The sequence below is a fragment of the Oncorhynchus clarkii genome, unplaced genomic scaffold (assembly GCF_045791955.1).
Source record: "Oncorhynchus clarkii lewisi isolate Uvic-CL-2024 unplaced genomic scaffold, UVic_Ocla_1.0 unplaced_contig_4448_pilon_pilon, whole genome shotgun sequence".
Taxonomy (NCBI): domain Eukaryota; kingdom Metazoa; phylum Chordata; class Actinopteri; order Salmoniformes; family Salmonidae; genus Oncorhynchus; species Oncorhynchus clarkii.
This window is the reverse complement of record NW_027260868.1, coordinates 13745-33512: the sequence shown is the minus strand read 5'-3', so window position 1 is coordinate 33512 and position 19768 is coordinate 13745. Positions and strand designations below refer to the sequence as shown.

The 19768-nt window shown below is 42.5% G+C and overlaps 2 protein-coding genes across 3 annotated transcripts; one reads left to right on the top strand and one right to left on the bottom strand.

Moving 5' to 3' along the window:
- Positions 1-965: 965 nt before the first annotated feature.
- Positions 966-4407, top strand: LOC139401997 (heme oxygenase-like). Its single transcript, XM_071146038.1, has 7 exons — positions 966-1168; positions 1429-1477; positions 2042-2153; positions 2482-2697; positions 3137-3409; positions 3669-3786; positions 4044-4407. The coding sequence occupies exons 2-7, from the start codon at positions 1431-1433 to the stop codon at positions 4169-4171; spliced, it is 894 nt and encodes a 297-aa protein (XP_071002139.1). The 5' UTR covers positions 966-1168; positions 1429-1430; the 3' UTR covers positions 4172-4407.
- A 7280-nt stretch (positions 4408-11687) lies between these two features.
- LOC139401996 (RING finger protein 11-like) lies at positions 11688-15747 on the bottom strand. Of its 2 annotated transcripts, none has more exons than XM_071146035.1 (4): positions 15478-15747; positions 15247-15425; positions 14707-14876; positions 11688-14466 (listed from the first exon to the last, which is right to left on the bottom strand). In XM_071146035.1, the coding sequence occupies exons 2-4, from the start codon at positions 15343-15345 to the stop codon at positions 14295-14297; spliced, it is 441 nt and encodes a 146-aa protein (XP_071002136.1). In that variant the 5' UTR covers positions 15346-15425; positions 15478-15747; the 3' UTR covers positions 11688-14294. The 2 variants fall into 2 exon arrangements, with proteins under 2 accessions (XP_071002136.1, XP_071002137.1); XM_071146036.1 differs by having other exon boundaries at positions 15247-15388; positions 15618-15743.
- Between the last annotated feature and the right edge of the window lie 4021 nt (positions 15748-19768).

Genomic DNA, 19768 nt, shown 5'->3' with positions numbered 1-19768 from the left:
ACATGTATGGTAATATATTTTTACCTTTATTTAACTAGGCAAGTCAGTTAAGAACAAATTCTTATTTTCAATGACAGCCTAGGAACAGTGGGTTAACTGCCTGTTCAGGGGCAGAATGACAGATTTGTACCTTATTAGCTCGGGATATGAGCTTGCAACCTTTACGGTTACTAGTCTAACGCTCTAACCACTAGGCTACCCTGCCGCCCCATATATATATATATATATATATATAATGGACAGTAAACCTAACACAAAGAGCCAACTAGCGAACTTCAAGTAGCAAACTTGAATCATCAAACATGAGATTACTACCACTTCTTGACAAAACACACCATAGTCATGTGATTGTGCTGTGTCGTTTACACAGAGTCTGGATTTCAACACTCCTCCCTCTGCTCCCCAGAGTGCTGAAGTTACACTGTCATGTTTAGTTAGTGCTGACTTCTGATCCCTCCTCCTTGCCTACATTCCTGTCACCATTCCATGTTGTTCCTAAAGTTGCTCTGTCATGATTAGTCCTAGTCCCTCCATACTCCCCAGTTGTCCATTGCTATTCCCTCACTCCTCCCTCTTCTTTCCAGGGTGGTAAAAAAGTTAGTCATGTTTACTCTTGGTCCCCCCTCCCTCCAGTTTTCCATTTATATTCCTAAAGTTGCACTGTCATGTTAAGCGCTGGTCCCTCCCTCCAGTTTTCGATTTATGTTCCTAAAGTTGCCCTGTCATGTTAAGCATTGGGCCCTCCTCCCTCCAGTTTTCCATTTCTATTCCTAAAGTTGCCTTGTCATGTTAAGCGCGGGTCCCTCCTCCCCCAGTTTTCCATTACTAGTATTCCTAAAGTTGCCCTGTCATGTTTAGTCCTAGTCCCTCCCTCCACAATGTTCCCATAGCTGTTCCTAGCAGAGCTGTTGTTGAGTCAGGTTTACTGCTTCCTGTTTCTCTCAGCTCAGCTAACCCGTGAAAGAGAAGAAAGAAGGGAGGGAGGGAGGAGGGGAGGACAGTATAAAGAGAGGTAGAGACCGGAGAGGAGGCACACAAAATAAGGATTGTACACTTAGGAAGAAAGAAAGAAAGAAAGAAAGAAAGAAAGAGAGAAGGAGAAGACAGTCTCTCATTGTGGGAATATAACAACAAAGAAAGGACCAACTATTGTATAACTTGTGAACTGGTGAGTGAAAAAACTGATTTACAATTTGACTTTTGTGCCATTTCTGGGTCATAGCTTTCAGTCATAACTTTCTATAGCAACTGACATTGCAATTCCTGTTTGGGTCAAATAGCAACATGCAAGTATCTGATGTGTGATCATTGTAAAGGCTTATTGTCAACATACATATCATGTTTATACGGTGTACTCTGTTATAGATCAGACGGTATGACACCGTGTTATCTCAGTCATATTGATGGTTTTCTCTGTTGTGAATACAGATATGGAGACAGACAAGATGATGCAGACACAAGTGGAGCTCACAGACAGGTAAGGCTGTTGTTACAGCCAGCAGTGTACATGCTACTGATTTCTGTGTTTTGATTGAACTTAGCAGACAGTTAACATACGCTGTCTCTGTGCATGTCTCTACCAAGCATATGAAGATCTCAGACAAACCAAACTGTTTTTTGTGTTAGTAAGTGTCTTAGAAACATGCTGCTTTTGCAAGAGGCAGCGTTTCATGGGGTGTTCTTCTGAGTAGGTGTCTATTTCTCTGATCTACTTGCCGTCACCTGCAGTATCTTATCCCCATTAGCAGTTAGCCTCCATTGATAGACCCATGTTGGTTTTCCACCTTAAAGTGATATGTCACCCAGCTGTCCTATATGTCAGTGGGCATTCCCCCTCTCATCCATATGTCCATCACCACTCAGTGTGTAAGACAGTCTTTATCACAGGTTGAAAACAGAAGTTAACATGACCCCCCCATCTCTCTCTCTCTCTCTCTCTTTCTCTCTCTCTCTCTCTCTCTGTCTGTGAACAGTACAGTAATGCTGTAACTTTACAGGTTGAATACAGGGGTTCATGTGTTTTCCTTTCTCTCTCCCACAGTGATCTGTCTGAGCAGATTAAGGCTGTGACCAAGGACAGCCATGTAAGAGCAGAGAACACTGAGCTGATGCTGGCCTACCAGAGAGGAAACGTCAGTCTGACACAGTACAAGGTAATCAATCATTAACATATCATTAACAAAGGCAAAGATTAATCTCTCTGTTTAAACCTCTGCTGCATGTTAGTAAATGGAGATACTAGCAAGTACAACGCAATTGGTCTTGTGATTCCTTATCTACACTGTAATTCCCATCAGTTGATCCGAATGTTCCGTGTGGACATGCAACATTTTCCGAGCTGGAGCGCCATGCATCATCATGCTCCATCATTCTATCATGTGCTGCTATCAACTGTTGTGGGTCAAGGTGCTGTGTTTTATGTATAATGGAAGTATTGAGACTAACACTAGTTTATATCCTTTCCTTGTCTCCTTTCCTCAGCTTCTCCTGTGCTCCCTCTATGAGATCTATCAAGCACTAGAGGAAGCTCTGGACAACAACTCCAACCACCCGAGTGTCGCGCCTATATACTTCCCCCTGGAACTAGCACGGCTGGAGTCAGTGGAGAGAGACCTGGAGCATTTCTATGGGCAGGACTGGAGAGAGAAGATTGTTGTACCGGCTGCCACTAAAATATATGCCCATAGACTCAGACAGGTGTGTATTAAACTGGACTGGTCTGTGGAAGTTGAATCGTACCATAATGCTTTATAACAGTGTTTCCCAAACTCGGTCCAGGGGCCTCCTCTGGGTGCACATTTTAGTTTTTGCCCCAGCACCACACAGCTGATTCAAATAACTACCTCATCATCAACCTTTGATTATTTGAATCATCTGTTTAGTGCTAGGGTAAAAAACTAAACGTGCACCCAAAATGGGCCCCAAGACCGAGTTTAGGAAACCCTGCCTTATTTAACCATGAAGGGGGCAAATGAGGCAAATGAGGGTTTCAAAAATCCAATGTAAATTCAGCCAAACGTTAGAAGTTGAGATAATAAAAAAAAAATGTAAAAAATGGGTTACTTGGAATGGGTTTATAGTGCATTCACACCAGTGACTGTACTGACTCTCTCTCCTTCTCTCCTTCCCTCCACAGATCGGCAAAGACAACCCTGAGTACCTAGTGGCCCACGCGTACACCCGCTACCTCGGCGACCTATCTGGCGGACAAGTCCTTGGCCGCATTACCCAGAAGTCTCTGGGGCTGAAGGGTGGCGAGGGTCTGTCGTTCTTTTCCTTCCCGGGCGTGAGCAGCCCCAACCTGTTCAAACAGCTGTACAGGAGTAGAATGAACAGCATAGAGCTGGAGGAAGAGGAGAGGAAAGGAATGCTGGAGGAGGCTGTCAGAGCCTTCGAGTTGAACATCCAGGTGAGGAGGATGGAGGAGAGGAGTGGAGGATGGAGGAGTGGAGTGGAGGATGGGTTGGGGAGATGGGGGGGGGGGGTGACGAGGAATAGGGAAACTGGACAGCCATGGTTTAGGGGTGATATAAGGTTAGATATTAGGGTTGGTGTTCAACTATAAGCTAAGTGAGTGCCATTTAGTTTTTTTTATGAGCTTCTTGGCTCTTCGTACATAAGACGACTGACTTTTGACTGATGTTGTCTTGCATCTGTCTGTGATGCAGGTCTTTGACGATCTTCAGAAGATGGTGTCTGTGACAGAGAGGGAAAGTGAGCTCATGCATACGACAACCAGAAATAGATGCACAAGACACACGTCGACACATTCCAAACTGGCTGATGGTAAGTTACGCGCACACACAGACACACACACACACACACACACACACACACACACACACACACACACACACGCATAGGCATAGACACACACACACATGCATAGGCACACGCATGTGCGAACGCACGCATGCACGCACGCACACACACACCACACGCACGGACACACACACGACTGAATATGATGACGGTGATATTTAGTACTTATGCAGTTAGTGTGTTAGATAATACTAATAATTCCTCCTTTCCTCTTTTCTCAGAAGAGAAACTGACAGTTAGATCCTTTCAGATCCAGACCAGTCTGGTCAACGCATCACCCCTCTTCAGAATGGTGCTGGGGATCTGTGTAGCCCTGGCAACGGTTGGCATGGGAATCTATGCTTTTTAAAGTTGTAAAGAAGTGTTTTCAGCAAAGTTGTATCCGTCCATAACAGAAGATTACCCTGGACCTAGATGATGTTGGCACTATTTTTGTACTTTAAAGACCTTAAAGAGGATGAAGGATGTTTAGGATGTTGTTGATCCTAAATAGTTTTAAAAGTTGTTAAAAAAAACGAAATACTGTACAGAAGTAAGTAATAACTTAGTAATATAAATTCTCATAGTTCCTGTGTTGAATGTAGCCACATTAAACTATGAGTTAGGATGTGTATGATATTGATACATGTCCATGTGTCTGACTGGCAGTACTGACTCAATGTCCACCAGTATAAAATCCCTAGTACACTAGAAATAGACTAGTACTCCTGAACATTTTGTGAAATTTCTGAATCATTTATCAATGTCACTGTGAAAATGAGAGCAAAATGAAATCTATCCTTTTTCATTTACAATCTCAAGATTTAGCCATTACTACTGTCATATTTCTACCTGTCAAATCCATTTTTGTAAAGTCAGTTATACTGTTTGAAATTTGTTCAACAAAAATATTTGTATATATTGTATATATTTGTACATTTTTTTAATAAAAAGAGTATACCATGTGGGGTATAAAATGCACAGATAATTTCTTCATCGTCTACATTATTTCAAATCCTTTCCTCTATCAACATCCAACCACAGAGTAACAATATAGATTGAACATATAGTTTTATCTCAATCAGTGTGCATAAAAAAGTTAAATGACTATACTTTAAAATGAAGAGAACAACAATAAAATAGGAACAAAAAATATATAAATATCAGGCTGTTCTGTTCTAGTAGGAGTCTTGTGGGGTTTCTAATCAGAAATGCAAAGGCCCAAATCCCATCATTCTATTTCCCAGATAACAGACAAATTAGATAACAATGTCAGGCTGTTAGAATTATCTTCTAGTATACGAGTCTTGTGGTGATAATAGGCTTTAGAAGCCCCTTCATTACATTTCCTTCTGAAGATGTTGCGAATCCTCCTCATCTTCTTTGGCTTGTCATGCTCCACTTCCTGTCCAGCGCAGTCCTCGAAGACTGAGAAGGCTGGTCATCTTCTTTGGTTTGTCATGCTCCACTTCCTGTCCAGCGCAGTCCTCGAAGACTGCGAAGGCTGGTCATCTTCTATGATGGTCTGGAATGTGGTGCTGGTGGCATCAGAACGAGGTGCTTCTCTAGCCTCAGCCTCCTATACCAGCTGTAGATAGTTCTGTGGTAGGATGGGCTCCAGGTCTAAATGCCAGTCGGAAACAACAGCTTGGGAGGGTTCCAATTCCGGGGGAAAGGGTCACTAACTTCCTCATTCTGCTGTGTTTCTGCTCTAATGTCTCCTTGGTCAGGTGCCGAGCTAGAGGTCAGTGGCTCAGAGTCTGACACAGCAGCGTTGCTTTTACCTTGCTTCTTCAGCTCTATGTCTTCTTTGAACAAGAACTTAGAGCATGGTTCTCCATCATACTCTGGGTAATAAGTCCCTCCTTGTTAGCAGCAAACCGATCAGGTACACTCTTAGCAATCCACAGAGCTACAAGGCAAACCTCAGAGGTTGATGATCTTTGATCCCAGTCCAAGGTGCTCTCGCCGACACCGTTCTGGAGCCTAGTATCTCCTCCAGGTTCTCCATGATGTTCGTGGCCACTGTTGGTCAATTTCTTCAACAAATGATCAGGTCTATATAATTATCAAACATACATTAGTAATGGAAAGGAAACACAGACTCTGTTTAAGCATCAAAAAATACTCCTTTACTAATATCATTTCTAGACAGAAGTTGGTACGGAGAACAATATAACAGTATATGATAGTTTCTCCCCAAGTTCTGCAAAATGTCTAAGACATCCTGTAACTCATATAGCCTCTCCCAGTCCTCCTTGCGTGAGTTTCCCTGGCAGCAACATTTTAATAAATCTAACCTCCCCTGACAGCAGTAACCATCTTATCAGCAATTAAAAGCTCAGAAGTGGGTTGGACCAAAACGTGACCTTTCATCACAAGTACAGGGTCATGACAAGGTGAACCAGTGTAAGCATCTTCTGACAGGGGGCTGGTTTCATCAGGTCTGTGGCAGCCTTGTGTTGTCGGACAACCAGATAACCACGGTGGGATCCAGACAGGAGGAGTCTGAACGTAGACACCTTCTGATAGTGTCTGAAGGTCACAACACTCAAAACAGAGACACACACAGAGAGGTCCTGAAGAGGAGACCCTTACAGTTTATCATAACACAATATATTAACCCTTTAGAAGGTATAAGGCCTTGGTTTAACCCTCTTCACCACCTGTGGATCTGTGGACTGCTGAAGAGGGTTGACCAGCTGCCCCCCGTGGCCTGGCCCATAACAAGGACCATAGGAGAGCTTCTGCATCCTTCAAAAGAGGGGTGACCTTCAGAGAAAGTCAGTTCCGAAAGAGTTTGTAAGTCACTTGAATAATTACCTGGGAGATAATGTCCTGATGGTTTAACTGAGCACCACGACCTGCTTCGAGAAGGTCTTGGAGGCAGCTCGTCACCTTGGTCCCGATTTCAGTGAGGGCTCTTTGAACAATGTCCCTTGTGCTGTCTCTTCCTGCTGCCATGTCCACCAGGCTCTCCACGACCTCCCTGACTTCCTGTGGAATCTCCACCTGGAGCATCTCCTCTGACCTGATGTCAGGTTGGGCATGTTTCTCTGCATTGTCAATGAAGAGCTGCTGCTGCTCCACAATGAACTTCACATGGAAAAGAGAGAAATACATGTTCTCTAAATGCTCCTCTTATGACTATGGATAGAGGTTAAAACAGCAGTCTATAATAAGATATTTATATATTACATTTTCAATAAATTTGCAAAAATGTCAACAATCCTGTTTTGACTTCGTCATTATGGAGTATTGTGTGTAGATGGGTGAATAAAAATTTTTTTTTAAAATGTAGAATTTCGGGCTGTAACACAACAAAATGTGGAATAAGTCAAGGGGTATGAATACTTTCTGAATGCACTGCATGTATTTCTTATGAAACACACAGCATGCCTCTATTACTACAGTAGTACACTGAACATAGTCACAAACAGGGATAAGAGAAGCTGGTCATTCCTTTCCAGTAGACCGGAGAGACGGGCATAGTTCCACATTGAGCTCTCTCCAAACATCCTGCTTGATGTTAACGTGCCTGTGCCGACTCCTCACCTTCAATGTCTGTCTGTGAGTTTGAATTTAGTGGAATATTGAGTTGCATATTAGCAGTAACAAATGTTTATACGAATGAAAGCATTTACAACTCATTTTGAACACCTGACACACTTGACAATGTCATTTTGATCAGGCTGTTATGGATCTTTCACATCTCGCTGGTTATAAAGTGAAATATATTTATTACCAGCTCAACGAGGCAGGGTTTTCTCCCCTCTCTCTTCCTGAAATCTACAAAGGAAACACAGAACGCATATCAGTCACTTTGCGTCATATATTCAGCAAAGAGACTTATCGTATTTTGGCCATGTATTTAGTCATTATAGTCATTATTAGCTAAACAGGAAAGTGTTGGACAGGTTGACTGCCTGTGGACCTTGAGGGTGCTCTCACTTTTTCAGGAAGGCTTTCTGAACATTGAAGATGATCCATCCCCTCATGTGATTGACAGTGATGTCGGTTGACAGTGCAGCCTGCCCCTGAAGGGTCAGGAACTCTCTGATGAGCTTTCTCTGTAAGACAGGCCATCATTAGCTCTGAAACCAGAGCTCTAACTGGCCATTAATTTGAACTCATACAAACTTATAAGGGATATGACGGGCCATGTTTGACCTGTTATTTATCACTTCCTATGTAGTCAAACAAAATGGAGAGAGATGTGTATGCCACAACGCCAGATATAGGTTATGAAGTGATTTGTCTTCATGAACTAATATTGAGGTGTTTCACACAGTGACGTCACTTGATGGCGCTCAATGTCAAGCGACATTTTCGTCATCATACAATTGAATTTGCCATGTGTCCTGCGGGCTGCTGTAAACCCATAGAGAGCCTATTGAATTACTAGAGGGGCATTGTCAAATGTTAAGCGGAGCAGCACAGGAGAACCCAAGAGCAGACTCAGACCAGGAAACAGGGATGAATGAACCAAGATGTTTATTGCAACACAGGGAGAGATGAAGTGCAGATCCAGGGAAGCTTGGATGAGTTGTAGGAAACCCGATGTGGAGGCTGAGGTTGGAGTGCGCTGTGTTGGGACAGGGTAAACAGGTCCGGAGGGGAATCCAAGGGAGTGATGGTGAGTTGAATTCAGAACAGGGTAGCAGGGTGGTGAAATGTGGAACAGGAGACAGGAACCAGTCAGAGCGGCAAAATGAATGGAGATTACGATCTGGCAGCGTGGAAGTGGCAGGATTGAGTATTTGTAGAGGTCTTGATTATGGAACGGGTTGCAGCTGGTCGGGAACTGCTCCGACTCCAGCACACCTGTCTCCAACCACACAATCACAGAGAGAGAGAGAGAGAAGAAGAGGGAGAGAACTGGGGGAATGGCTGCAGGTCAAGGAGACACCAAATGTCCACTAGGGGGTGTAGCAGGAGCACATGTGACAATAAGCCCTCAAATTTCCATAATTGGGCAAACACGGCAGCCATCTTGGTCAGGGATGAATCCTATACCAGTCTAATTACAATGAATGGCAGGATAGGCATAGGTAATATACAGCTCTGGAAAATATTAAGAAACCACTGCAAATGATCACTTTCTCTGGTTTTACTATTTACAGTAAATGTACACAACACATTAGTTTGGATTACATGGATTTACATGTACTTGTTTTCATTTCAGACAGACGATTAATTATGAACACAAAATATAAGACATTCACGTATTTAATGATTCTAATATATGTGTATCTAGAATTATGAGCCTTTAGGAATAAAGATGCCTGCTGTTAAGCAGAGAAAACATGTAATGAAATAGGCAGTATCAACCTATTAGGTAAATGAAATAATGAAATAGGCAGTATCAACCTATTAGGTAAATGAAATAATGAAATAGTCAGTATCAACCTATTAGGCAACTGAAATAATGAAATAGGCAGTATCAACCTATTAGGTAAATGAAATAATGAAATAGTCAGTATCAACCTATTAGGCAACTGAAAAAATAAAATAGGCAGTATCAACCTATTAGGTAACTGAAATAATGAAATAGTCAGTATCAACCTATTAGGCAACTGAAATAATGAAATAGGCAGTATCAACCTATTAGGTAAATGAAATAATGAAATAGTCAGTATCAACCTATTAGGCAACTGAAAAAATAAAATAGCCAGTATCAACCTATTAGGTAAATGAAATAATGAAATAGTCAGTATCAACCTATTAGGCAACTGAAAAAATAAAATAGGCAGTATCAACCTATTAGGTAACTGAAATAATGAAATAGTCAGTATCAACCTACTAGGCAACTGAAATAATAAAATAGACAGTATCAACCTATTAGGCAACTGAAATATTAAAATAGGCAGTATCAACCTACTAGGCAACTGAAATAATAAAATAGACAGTATCAACCTACTAGGCAACTGAAATAATAAAATAGGCAGTATCAACCTATTACTGGCCAGTCTGGCCTGCATATAAACCCAGCAAAAAAAGAAACCTCCCTTTTTCAGGACCCTGTTTTTCAAAGATAATTAGTAAAAATCCAAATAACTTCACAGATCTTCATTGTAAAGGGTTTAAACACGGTTTCCCATGCTTGTTCAATGAACCATAAACAATAAATGAACATGAACCTGTGGAACGGTCGTTAAGAAACTAACAGCTTACAGACAGTAGGCAATTAAGGTCACAGTTATGAAAACTTAGGACACTAAAAGAAAGATGCCCAGGGTCCCTGCTCATCTGGGTGAACGTGCCTTAGGCATGCTGCAAGGAGGCATGAGAACTGCAGATGTGGCCAGGGCAATAAATTGCTATGTCTGTACTGTGAGACGCCTAAGACAGCGCTACAGGGAGACATAACAGAGAGCTGATCATCCTCCCAGTGGCAGACCACATGTATTAACACCTGCACAGGATCAGTACATCCAAACATCACACCCGCGGGACAGGTACATGATTGCAACAACATCTGCCCGAGTTACACCAGGAACGCACAATCCCTCCATCAGTGCTCAGACTGTCCGCAATAGGCTGAGAGTGGCTGGACTGAGGGCTTGTAGTCCTGTTGTAAGGCAGGTCCTCACCAGACATCACCGGCAACAACTTCGCCTATGGGCACAAACCCACCTTCACTGGACCAGACAGGACTGGCAAAAAGTGTTCTTCACTGACGAGTTGCGGTTTTGTCTCACCAGGTGTGATGGTCGGTTTCACGTTTATCATCAAAGGAATGAGCGTTACACTGAGGCCTGTACTCTGGAGCGGGATCGATTTGGAGATAGAGGGTCCGTCATGGTCTGGGGCGGTGTGTCACAGCATCATCGGACTTAGCTTGTTGTCATTGCAGGCAATCTCAACGCTGTGCGTTACAGGGAAGACATCCTCCTCCTTCATGTGGTACCCTTCCTGCAGGCTCATCCTGACATGACCCTGCAGCATGACAATGCCACCAGCCATACTGCTCGTTCTGTGCGTGATTTCCTGCAAGACAGGAATGTCAGTGTTCTGCCATGGCCAGCGAAGAGCCCTGATCTCAATCCCATTGAGCACGTCTGGGACCTGTTGGATCGGAGGGTGGCGTCTAGGGCCATTCCCCACAGAAATGTCCAGGAACTTGCAGGTGCCTTGGTGGAAGAGTGGGGTAACATCTCACAGCAAGAACTGGCAAATCTGGTGCAGTCCATGAGGAGGAGATGCACTGCAGTTCTTAATGCAGCTGGTGGCCACACCAGATACTGACTGTTACTTTTGACCCCCCTTTGTTCAGGGACACATTATTCAATTTCTGTTAGTCACATGTCTGTGGAACTTGTTCAGTTTATGTCTCAGTTGTTGAATCTTATGTTCATACAAATATTTACACATTTGCTGAAGTTTGCTGAAAATAAACTCAGTTGACAGTTAGAGGACGTTTATTTTTTTGCTGAGTATATTAGGAGATAGGACTCTTAAGATGACATAAAGAAACCCTCCTTATTTGCTCCCTGAACATGGCCAGGGCCCTTGTCTAGCAGGGGACAGAAGACCTCTGTGTCATCATTGAGGTGGTCCTTGTCTAGCAGGGGACAGAAGACCTCTGTGTCATCATTGAGGTCATCTCTCTTCCATTCTTAGCAGGCAAAAAAAACCCATCTAAATAGGGTCTTCTTTCTTGATGACCTCACTGTAGCGGACGATAGATGGGTGGACTATGATGGTGAAAGCATCCTGTGGGTGGGATACACTGGAATCACATGACACCTCAATCTAGCTAACCTGTTATGCCAAAGATGGTGCACTTGCAATTCATTATTACAAATTGCTAAAACAATGTAACAACTATGACGAAACAGATACAAAATTAGAATATGGTAATAAGAAGCCATATATGAAGAAGGTTAGATTTGGCATCCACTTTTTATTGTAGTTTTTCCTAAAAGCTGAGCCCTCATTGCACACACACATTACAAAACCCAGAAACAGCAGCCAGGAACAGTCTGACTAATCATATTCTTCTTTCAGTAGACACACTCTCCATCTCCGGCTTCAAGGAGCACTAAAACAATGACACGAGTATCAGAAATGATTGTACTTCACAGGAGTTGGCTCACGTTCACCTAAAAGGGCATAGGTCTAGGACTGAACTGAATAGCAGCCATACTGTCCCCACTTTCACCTGAAGAGAGTTGGTGACGAGGGTACATTTCAAATACGCTCCTGGTTTGGACTTCACCACAGTAATGTCCACGATCAGATAGTTACATTCAGAATGGGTTCAAGTCACAATCCGTTCTATTCTCCTCAGTTTGAGTCTGTACCCTCTCTCACTTGTCCTTACTTTGTTAGTATCAAACCACAGTCAATCAATAAGAGTTTCCTATTCATTTTAGTCCAATAATCAATCGACAAAACAGTTTAAAAAGCCTCTGGAATTCAATCATGTAGAATAGATCATCACTACAATACAAAAAAACAGATCTATATTCACAAACACATTTTCTGACAACATTGGAAAAAACACTCTAGATACAACCTTTACACAAAGTATCCAAAACAGTGTAAATTATATTTTGACACGTATTCATTCTCTTTCTCTCTTGTCAAACACTTCTACAATAAAGTTATTCAAAGAGACAATAGAGTGAGTAGTAGGAGAAATAGAAGAAGGAAGAGGGAAAAGGAGAACAAAATATATTTCCTCTGTCCTGATTCAAGGCCTGTCGTCACAAAGACTAGGAGTCCATATAACTATGATCCAAAAGGCAAAACGGTCTCCTGCTCTAAGACTCTTTGTGAATACAGTCCCAGACCTACACGGTACCAGAGGAGATCCCAAGGTGCATAGAATTCGGGGATAGATAATGGCACAGCATTTTGGGCCACGTCCAAAATGGCACCCTAATCCCTACATAGTGCACTGCTCTTGACCAGTTCCTGCATCGTGCTTTGCTCAAAAGTAGTGCATTATATAGGGATTAGTTTGCCATTTTGGACGCAAAAGTCACTCACTAACAGTAAACATAAGAATGAACAACAACAACAAGCCATGATCTCATAAGAGTAAGACAGCACACAGTCAAGGCAAAGCTTTGTAAGGAAAAAGATCCAAGGTGAAAATGCAGTTTAAGGTACTAAGAGCTAGCCCAGTAAGGCTGGCCACCTTGGCAAGACAGCACAAATAGATCTGGACTAACAGCTACAACAACCCACCCTGTAAAACAACATACATACAAATCCAACATCTCCAATAAAGGTATGAGGCCAGTAGTAAGTCATGAGGTAACCTACTAGACCGGCATGGGATGGAGACCTCATAGCTTATTCTCATATCTCATTACTTTGTGAACTTTTTTCTCTCTCTATGATTGCCATTTAATGAGAAAAATGTTTGCATCCTAGTCAAGAGCCCTGTGCTTTTTTGAGAGACATTCAAGGCCATACCCGTCTTAAAGCTAATTGGCCGAGACAGCAGTGTTAAGGTCGGGGGTCACCTTCTTTTGACCAATCAGAACGGTGCAATTCTAGCACTTCCTCACATCATATTGCACATTTTAGTCTGGAGGGGGATGATTGAAAAGGGAATTAAAATAAACCAACCACATAAACAAAGATATAGATCTGTTTGTGCCATCAGTTGCACTAACAGATCCAAGACCAGCCTACATAAACTAAACTAATGGGCCAATCTCTAGTCTACCACCCTCAGATCATCCAAAGGTGAAATCAGTTGTCAATAATATCGCTCATCATGACTTCTAAAGATCTCCATCTATATCCTTCACTTCACTTAAGATGTATTTGAAAACAAGTCTGAAAAGGCGAAAGAGACAGACGTTCCTAATTCCAAAAGCCCCAATACAGAGTAGAACACCCCACTTTCAACACACTCAGTGTGGTACGCCCTACATATGGAGCTTCCAAGTGGCGCAGTGGTCTAAGACACTGCATCTCAGTGCTAGAGGCGTCACTACAGACCACCTGGTTCAAATCCAGACTGTATCACAATTGGCTGTCCCCATAGGGCGGCACACAATTGGCCCAGCGCCGTCCAAGTTTGGCCGGTGTAGGCCGTCATTGTAAATAAGAATTTGTTCTTAACCGACTTCACTAGTTAAATAAAGGTTACATTTAAAAAATATATATATTTTGATACAACCCATCACTCCTCCCAGGGATGTGTGACTAGGACAGAACATCCAGGTTAAAGAGGTGATGTGTAAGGGCGTTTGGCACCTCTGTTAGAGGGGAAGTTTCTAGGATTGTGTGCACCCTATTCCCTATTTAATGCACTACTTTGGATCAGGGCCTATAAGGCTCTGGTGAAAAGTAGTACATTAAATAGGGAATAGTTTTGCAACTGAAAAAAAATTGAACAAGCACTTCTTATTGGACAAGTCCAGGTCAAGTCCCTCCCTGTTTTAATCAGTTTTCTTCTGTTTGGCCTAATGAACAGGACCCAGCCAGAGACTGCTCAGATGAGTGAACTGGTCTCCTATGAGACCAGTTCAGTTGGTCTCATAGGAGGAGAGCAGGGCGGCATCCACAGGCTCCATACAGGAAGGACAGGTGAAGGACCTCATCAGCCAGGTGTCGATGCAGTCCACGTGGTAGATGTGCAGGCAGGGAAGGAACCGGATGGGGTCGCCGTACTCAAAGTCATTCATGCAGATCGCACACCTGGAGAGAGTGAGGCGCACGACATGACAGATAGCATTTAGTCTAAATTTGGTTTCAAATAATAAGAGGCCTACAGCTAACTTACTTGGTAATGGATGAGGTGAGGACCCACTAATATCCTTCTGGGCCATTGCTCAAGATAATGTGGCTAGAAATAGGACATTGCTAGTAAATTAGTGTCTAAATTGGTTGAGCTACAAGAAAATTATATGGTTGGTCACAGGGCAGAAAAATACATACTCTTTGACTTTCTTGTCAGAGGGCTCAGAGCCGGGGTCGAAGATGCCTCTGGGGAGGTGGTGGATGAGGCCAATCCGCTGGGCGATACGGACCTGCTCCTCCTCTGTCAGCTGGCTGGCCAGGCACGTCTGACTGGGGGTGGGGTGGTACACTGGCGCCTGAACACGCTCCTGTATGGAATGTGGGGAGAGGGGTACAGGGTAACACATGATACAGTCGTCGGGGAGTCTCTGGACCCCCCCAAAACTACATGTGGATCCTCTACTATCTCAGTCAGATTTTATACCATTGACTTGATGGGGAAATGGACAGAAAGCCTTTATAGGTGTTAGTAAGCTAAATCATGCTAGAATTTTTCACATGACAGTTATAGCTTACTAGTGAACCCTAAACTTCTGACAGAATACGAAATGAGCAACAAGATACAAAACACAGCCAATGCAACATACCACTAGGCTAACTTAACAACGTGGACAGTTAGTTGACATTGTTATCAATGAATCCCCGGTATAGATGTGATCCATCTCCCCCTGAATTTACCTGGTAAGGCGGTGGGGGCTCCCCTGGAACACTGGCTTCCTGGGACTCGTTGAGGAGAGACAAGTCGTCGGCGCCTTGCGAAGACAAACAGTTCCCCATTGAACTGGACCAGCACACACAATCCCCACTACGAACAGGACAGCTAGCGAACAGGACAGCAAAGATAAGCAACAAAAACAAATATTTTTACGTGTCTTGCTAAATAAGTTGTCTTTTTAGCTAGCCTGCTGGGTAGCTAGCGAGTAGGAATGAACAACAGCCCTCCAACGTCGATGCAGAAAAACAATTCTAATCGCTGTGTAACTTAGAAATAAAAGTCAATATCGCTCGAAACAACGACATGTAAATGCTGTCTCTAATTATACCAATACCTAAGTCAGCGAACTGTAAATGACACCGATTTCAATTTGTGCTATTTGGTTATTCGATCTGACTATATTTTTAGATTAAACCTCTTGATGAATCCATCTTTGTTCTGGCATTGTTTACAAACTGTATACACAGAAGTGACGTAGCTAGTTAATAGGAAGTTGGGAGATCCGGAAGTTGCCTTTCGAAAAAATGGCGGGTAGGTGGACGAGAAAATATGCCTAATAAGCAGTAGTGTAAAGTAATTAAGTAAAAATACTTTAAAGTACTACTTAAGTCGTTTTTTGGGGCCATCTGTACTTTACTATGTATATTTTTGACAAATTTTACTCCGCTACATTCCTAAAGAAAATAATGTCATTTTTACTCCACTACATTCCTAAAGAAAATAATGTCATTTTTACTTCATACATTTTCCCCGACACCCAAAAGTACTCGTTACATTTCGAATGCTTAGCAGGACAGGACAATGGTCCAATTCAAGTACTTACCAAGAGAACATCCATGGTCATCCCTACTGCTAATGGAGGAGGTGAGGGCCCTCGGAGTGTGGTGTCAGGAAAATAACCTCACACTCAACATCAACAAAACTAAGGAGGTGATTGTGGACTTCAGGAAACAGCAGAGGGAACACCCCCCTATCCACATCGATGGAACAGTAGTGGAGAGGGTAGTAAGTTTTAAGTTCCTCGGCGTACACATCACAAACAAACTGAATTGGTCCACCCACACAGACAGCATCGTGAAGAAGGAGGAGGCTGATGGAGGCTTGTCACCAATAGCGCTCACAAACTTCTACAGATGCACAATCGAGAGCATCCTGTCGGGCTGTATCACCGCCTGGTACGGCAACTGCTCCGCCCACAACCGTAAGGCTCTCCAGTGGGTAGTGAGGTCTGCACAACGCATCACCGGGGGCAAACTACCTGCCCTCCAGGACACCTACACCACCCGATGTCACAGGATGGCCATAAAGATCATCAAGGACAACAACCACCCGAGCCACTGCCTGTTCACCCCGCTATCATCCAGAAGGCGAGGTCAGTACAGGTGCATCAAAGCTGGGACCGAGAGACTGAAAAACAGCTTCTATCTCAAGGCCATCAGACTGTTAAACTGCCACCACTAACATTGAGTGGCTGCTGCCAACACATTGACTCAACTCCAGCCACTTTAATAATGGGAATTGATGGTAAATGATGTAAAATATATCACTAGCCACTTTAAACAATGCTACCTAATATAATGTTTACATACCCTACATCATTCATCTCATATGTATACGTATATACTGTACTCTATATCATCTACTGCATCTTTATGTAATACATGTATCACTAGCCACTTTAACTATGCCACTTTGTTTACATACTCATCTCATATGTATATACTGTACTCAATACCATCTACTGTATCTTGCCTATGCCGCTCTGTACCATCACTCATTCATATATCTTTATGTACATATTCTTTATCCCCTTACACTTGTGTCTATAAGGTAGTAGTTTTGGAATTGTTAGCTAGATTACTTGTTGGTTATTACTGCATTGTCGGAACTAGAAGCACAAGCATTTTGCTACACTCGCATTAACATCTGCTAACCATGTGTATGTGACAAATAAAATTTGATTTGATTTGTGCCTCTGATCTGGCTGACTCACTAAACACAAATTATTTGTTTGTAAACAATGTAATTGTGTTGGAGTGTGCCTCTGGTTATCCATAAAACAAAAGAAAATCATGCCGTCTGGTTTGCTTAATATAAAGAATGTGAAAGGATTTTAAATTTTACTTTTGATACTTAAGTATATTTTTGCAATAACATTTATACTGAACAAAACATTTCAAAGATTGTTTACTGAGTTACAGTTCATAGAAGGAACTCACTTAATTGAAATAAATGCATTAGGCCCTAATCTATGGATTTCACATGACTGGAGAATAGCATCAGGTCTGGTAGATATTCCTGCAGTCAGCATGCCAATTGCACACTCCCTCAAAACTGCAATTTTTTTAGATTGGCCTTTTAATGTCCCCAGCACAAGGTGCACCTGTGTAATAATCATGTGGTTTAATCAGCTTCTCGAAATGCCACAGCTGTCAGGTGGATAGATTGTTGGAAAAGGATAAATGCTCACTAACAGCAATGTAAACACATTTGTGCACATCATTTGAGAGAAAAGCTTTTTGTGCATATGGAACATTTTTGGGATCTGTTATTTCAGTTCATGAAACATGGGACTAACACTTGTTGCGTTTATATTTTTGTTCAGTATACTTTTAATACTTTAGTATATTTAAAACCAAATACTTTTAGACTTTTACTCAAGTAGTACTTTACTGGGTGGCTTTTACTTGAGTCATTTCCTATTAAGTATCTTTACTTTTGCTGAAGTATGAAATTGGGTACTTTTCCCCCCACTGCTAATAACACTAACAATAGTTACAGTGGGGGAAAAAAGTATTTAGTCAGCCACCAATTGTGCAAGTTCTATCACTTAAAAAGATGAGAGAGGCCTGTAATTTTCATTGTAGGATTTTTAATGAATTTATTTGCAGATTATGGTGGGAAAATAAGTATTAGGTCACCTACAAACAAGCAAGATTTCTGTCTCACAGACCTGTAACTTCTTCTTTAAGAGGCTCCTCTGTCCTCCACTCGTTACCTGTATTAGTGGCACCTGTTTGAACTTGTTATCAGTATAAAAGACACCTGCCCACAACCTCAAACAGTCACACTCCAAACTCCACTATGGCCAAGACCAAAGAGCTGTCAATGGACAGCAGAAACAAAATTGTAGACCTGCACCAGGCTGGGAAGACTGAATCTGCAATAGGTAAGCAGCTTGGTTTGAAGAAATCAACTGTGGGAGCAATTATTAGGAAATGGAAGACATACAAGACCACAGATAATCTCCCTCGATCTGGGGCTCCACGCAAGATCTCACAAGAACGGTGAGCAAAAATCCCAGAACCACACGGGGGGGACCTAGTGAATGACCTGCAGAGAGCTGGGACCAAAGTAACAAAGCCTACCATCAGTAACACACTACACCGCCAGGGACTCAAATCCTGCAGTGCCAGACGTGTCCCCCTGCTTAAGCCAGTACATGTCCAGGCCCGTCTGAAGTTTGCTAGAGAGCATTTTGATGATCCAGAAGAAGAGGGAGAATGTCATATGGTCAGATGAAACCAAAATATAACTTTTTGGTAAAAACTCAACTCGTCGTATTTGGAGGACAAAGAATGCTGAGTTGCATCCAAAGAACACCATACCTACTGTGAAGCATGGGGGTGGAAACATCATGTTTTGGGGCTGTTTTTCTGCAATGGGACCAGGACGACTGATCCGTGTAAAGGAAAGAATGAATGGGGCCATGTATCGTGAGATTTTGAGTGAAAACCTCCTTCCATCAGCAAGGGCATTGAAGATGAAACGTGGCTGGGTCTTTCAGCATGACAATGATCCCAAACACACCGCCCGGGCAACGAAGGAGTGGCTTCGTAAGAAGCATTTCAAGGTCCTGGAGTGGCCTAGCCAGTCTCCAGATCTCGACCCCATAGAAAATCTTTGGAGGGAGTTGAAAGTCCGTGTTTCCCAGCAACAGCCCCAAAACATCACTGCTCTAGAGGATATCTGCATGGAGAAATGGGCCAAAATACCAGCAACAGTGTGTGAAAACCTTGTGAAGACTTACAGAAAACGTTTGACCTCTGTCATTGCCAACAAAGGGTATATAACAAAGTATTGAGATAAACTTTTGTTATTGACCAAATACTTATTTTCCACCATCATTTGCATTAAAAATCCTACAATGTGATTTTCTGGATTTCTTTTCTCATTTTTCTGTCATAGTTGAAGTGTACCTATGATGACAATTACAGGCCTCTCTCATCTTTTTAAGTGGGAGAACTTGCACAATTGGTGGCTGACTAAATACTTTTTTTGCCCCACTGTATATCCCTTCATCATATTAATTTCCAGTCATTATAATGAAGACAACACAGATCCAACAGTCAAGAACATCCTTCACTGTATGGCTACCTTTCCACATCAAACTACCTGAACTTGTCATGTAGGTATGAGGTTCCACTATCATCATTTCCATTCTCAGTCATGATCATAAATAAAGACACAACACAGTCAAGATGC

What these genes read in the sequence shown, in the direction of transcription:
- LOC139401997 (XM_071146038.1), top strand. Translation starts at nt 1,431, where the DNA reads ATGGAGACAGACAAGATGATGCAGACACAAGTGGAGCTCACAGACAG. An exon ending in CAAGTGGAGCTCACAGACAG is followed by an intron (nt 1,478 to 2,041) that starts GTAAGGCTGTTG and finishes TCTCTCCCACAG; the next exon opens with TGATCTGTCTGAGCAGATTA. An exon ending in ATGCCCATAGACTCAGACAG is followed by an intron (nt 2,698 to 3,136) that starts GTGTGTATTAAA and finishes TTCCCTCCACAG; the next exon opens with ATCGGCAAAGACAACCCTGA.
- LOC139401996 (XM_071146035.1), bottom strand. Translation starts at nt 15,345, where the DNA reads ATGGGGAACTGTTTGTCTTCGCAAGGCGCCGACGACTTGTCTCTCCTC. An exon ending in AGCCCCCACCGCCTTACCAG is followed by an intron (nt 14,877 to 15,246) that starts GTAAATTCAGGG and finishes CATTCCATACAG; the next exon opens with GAGCGTGTTCAGGCGCCAGT. An exon ending in TCTGACAAGAAAGTCAAAGA is followed by an intron (nt 14,467 to 14,706) that starts GTATGTATTTTT and finishes CACTCTCTCCAG; the next exon opens with GTGTGCGATCTGCATGAATG.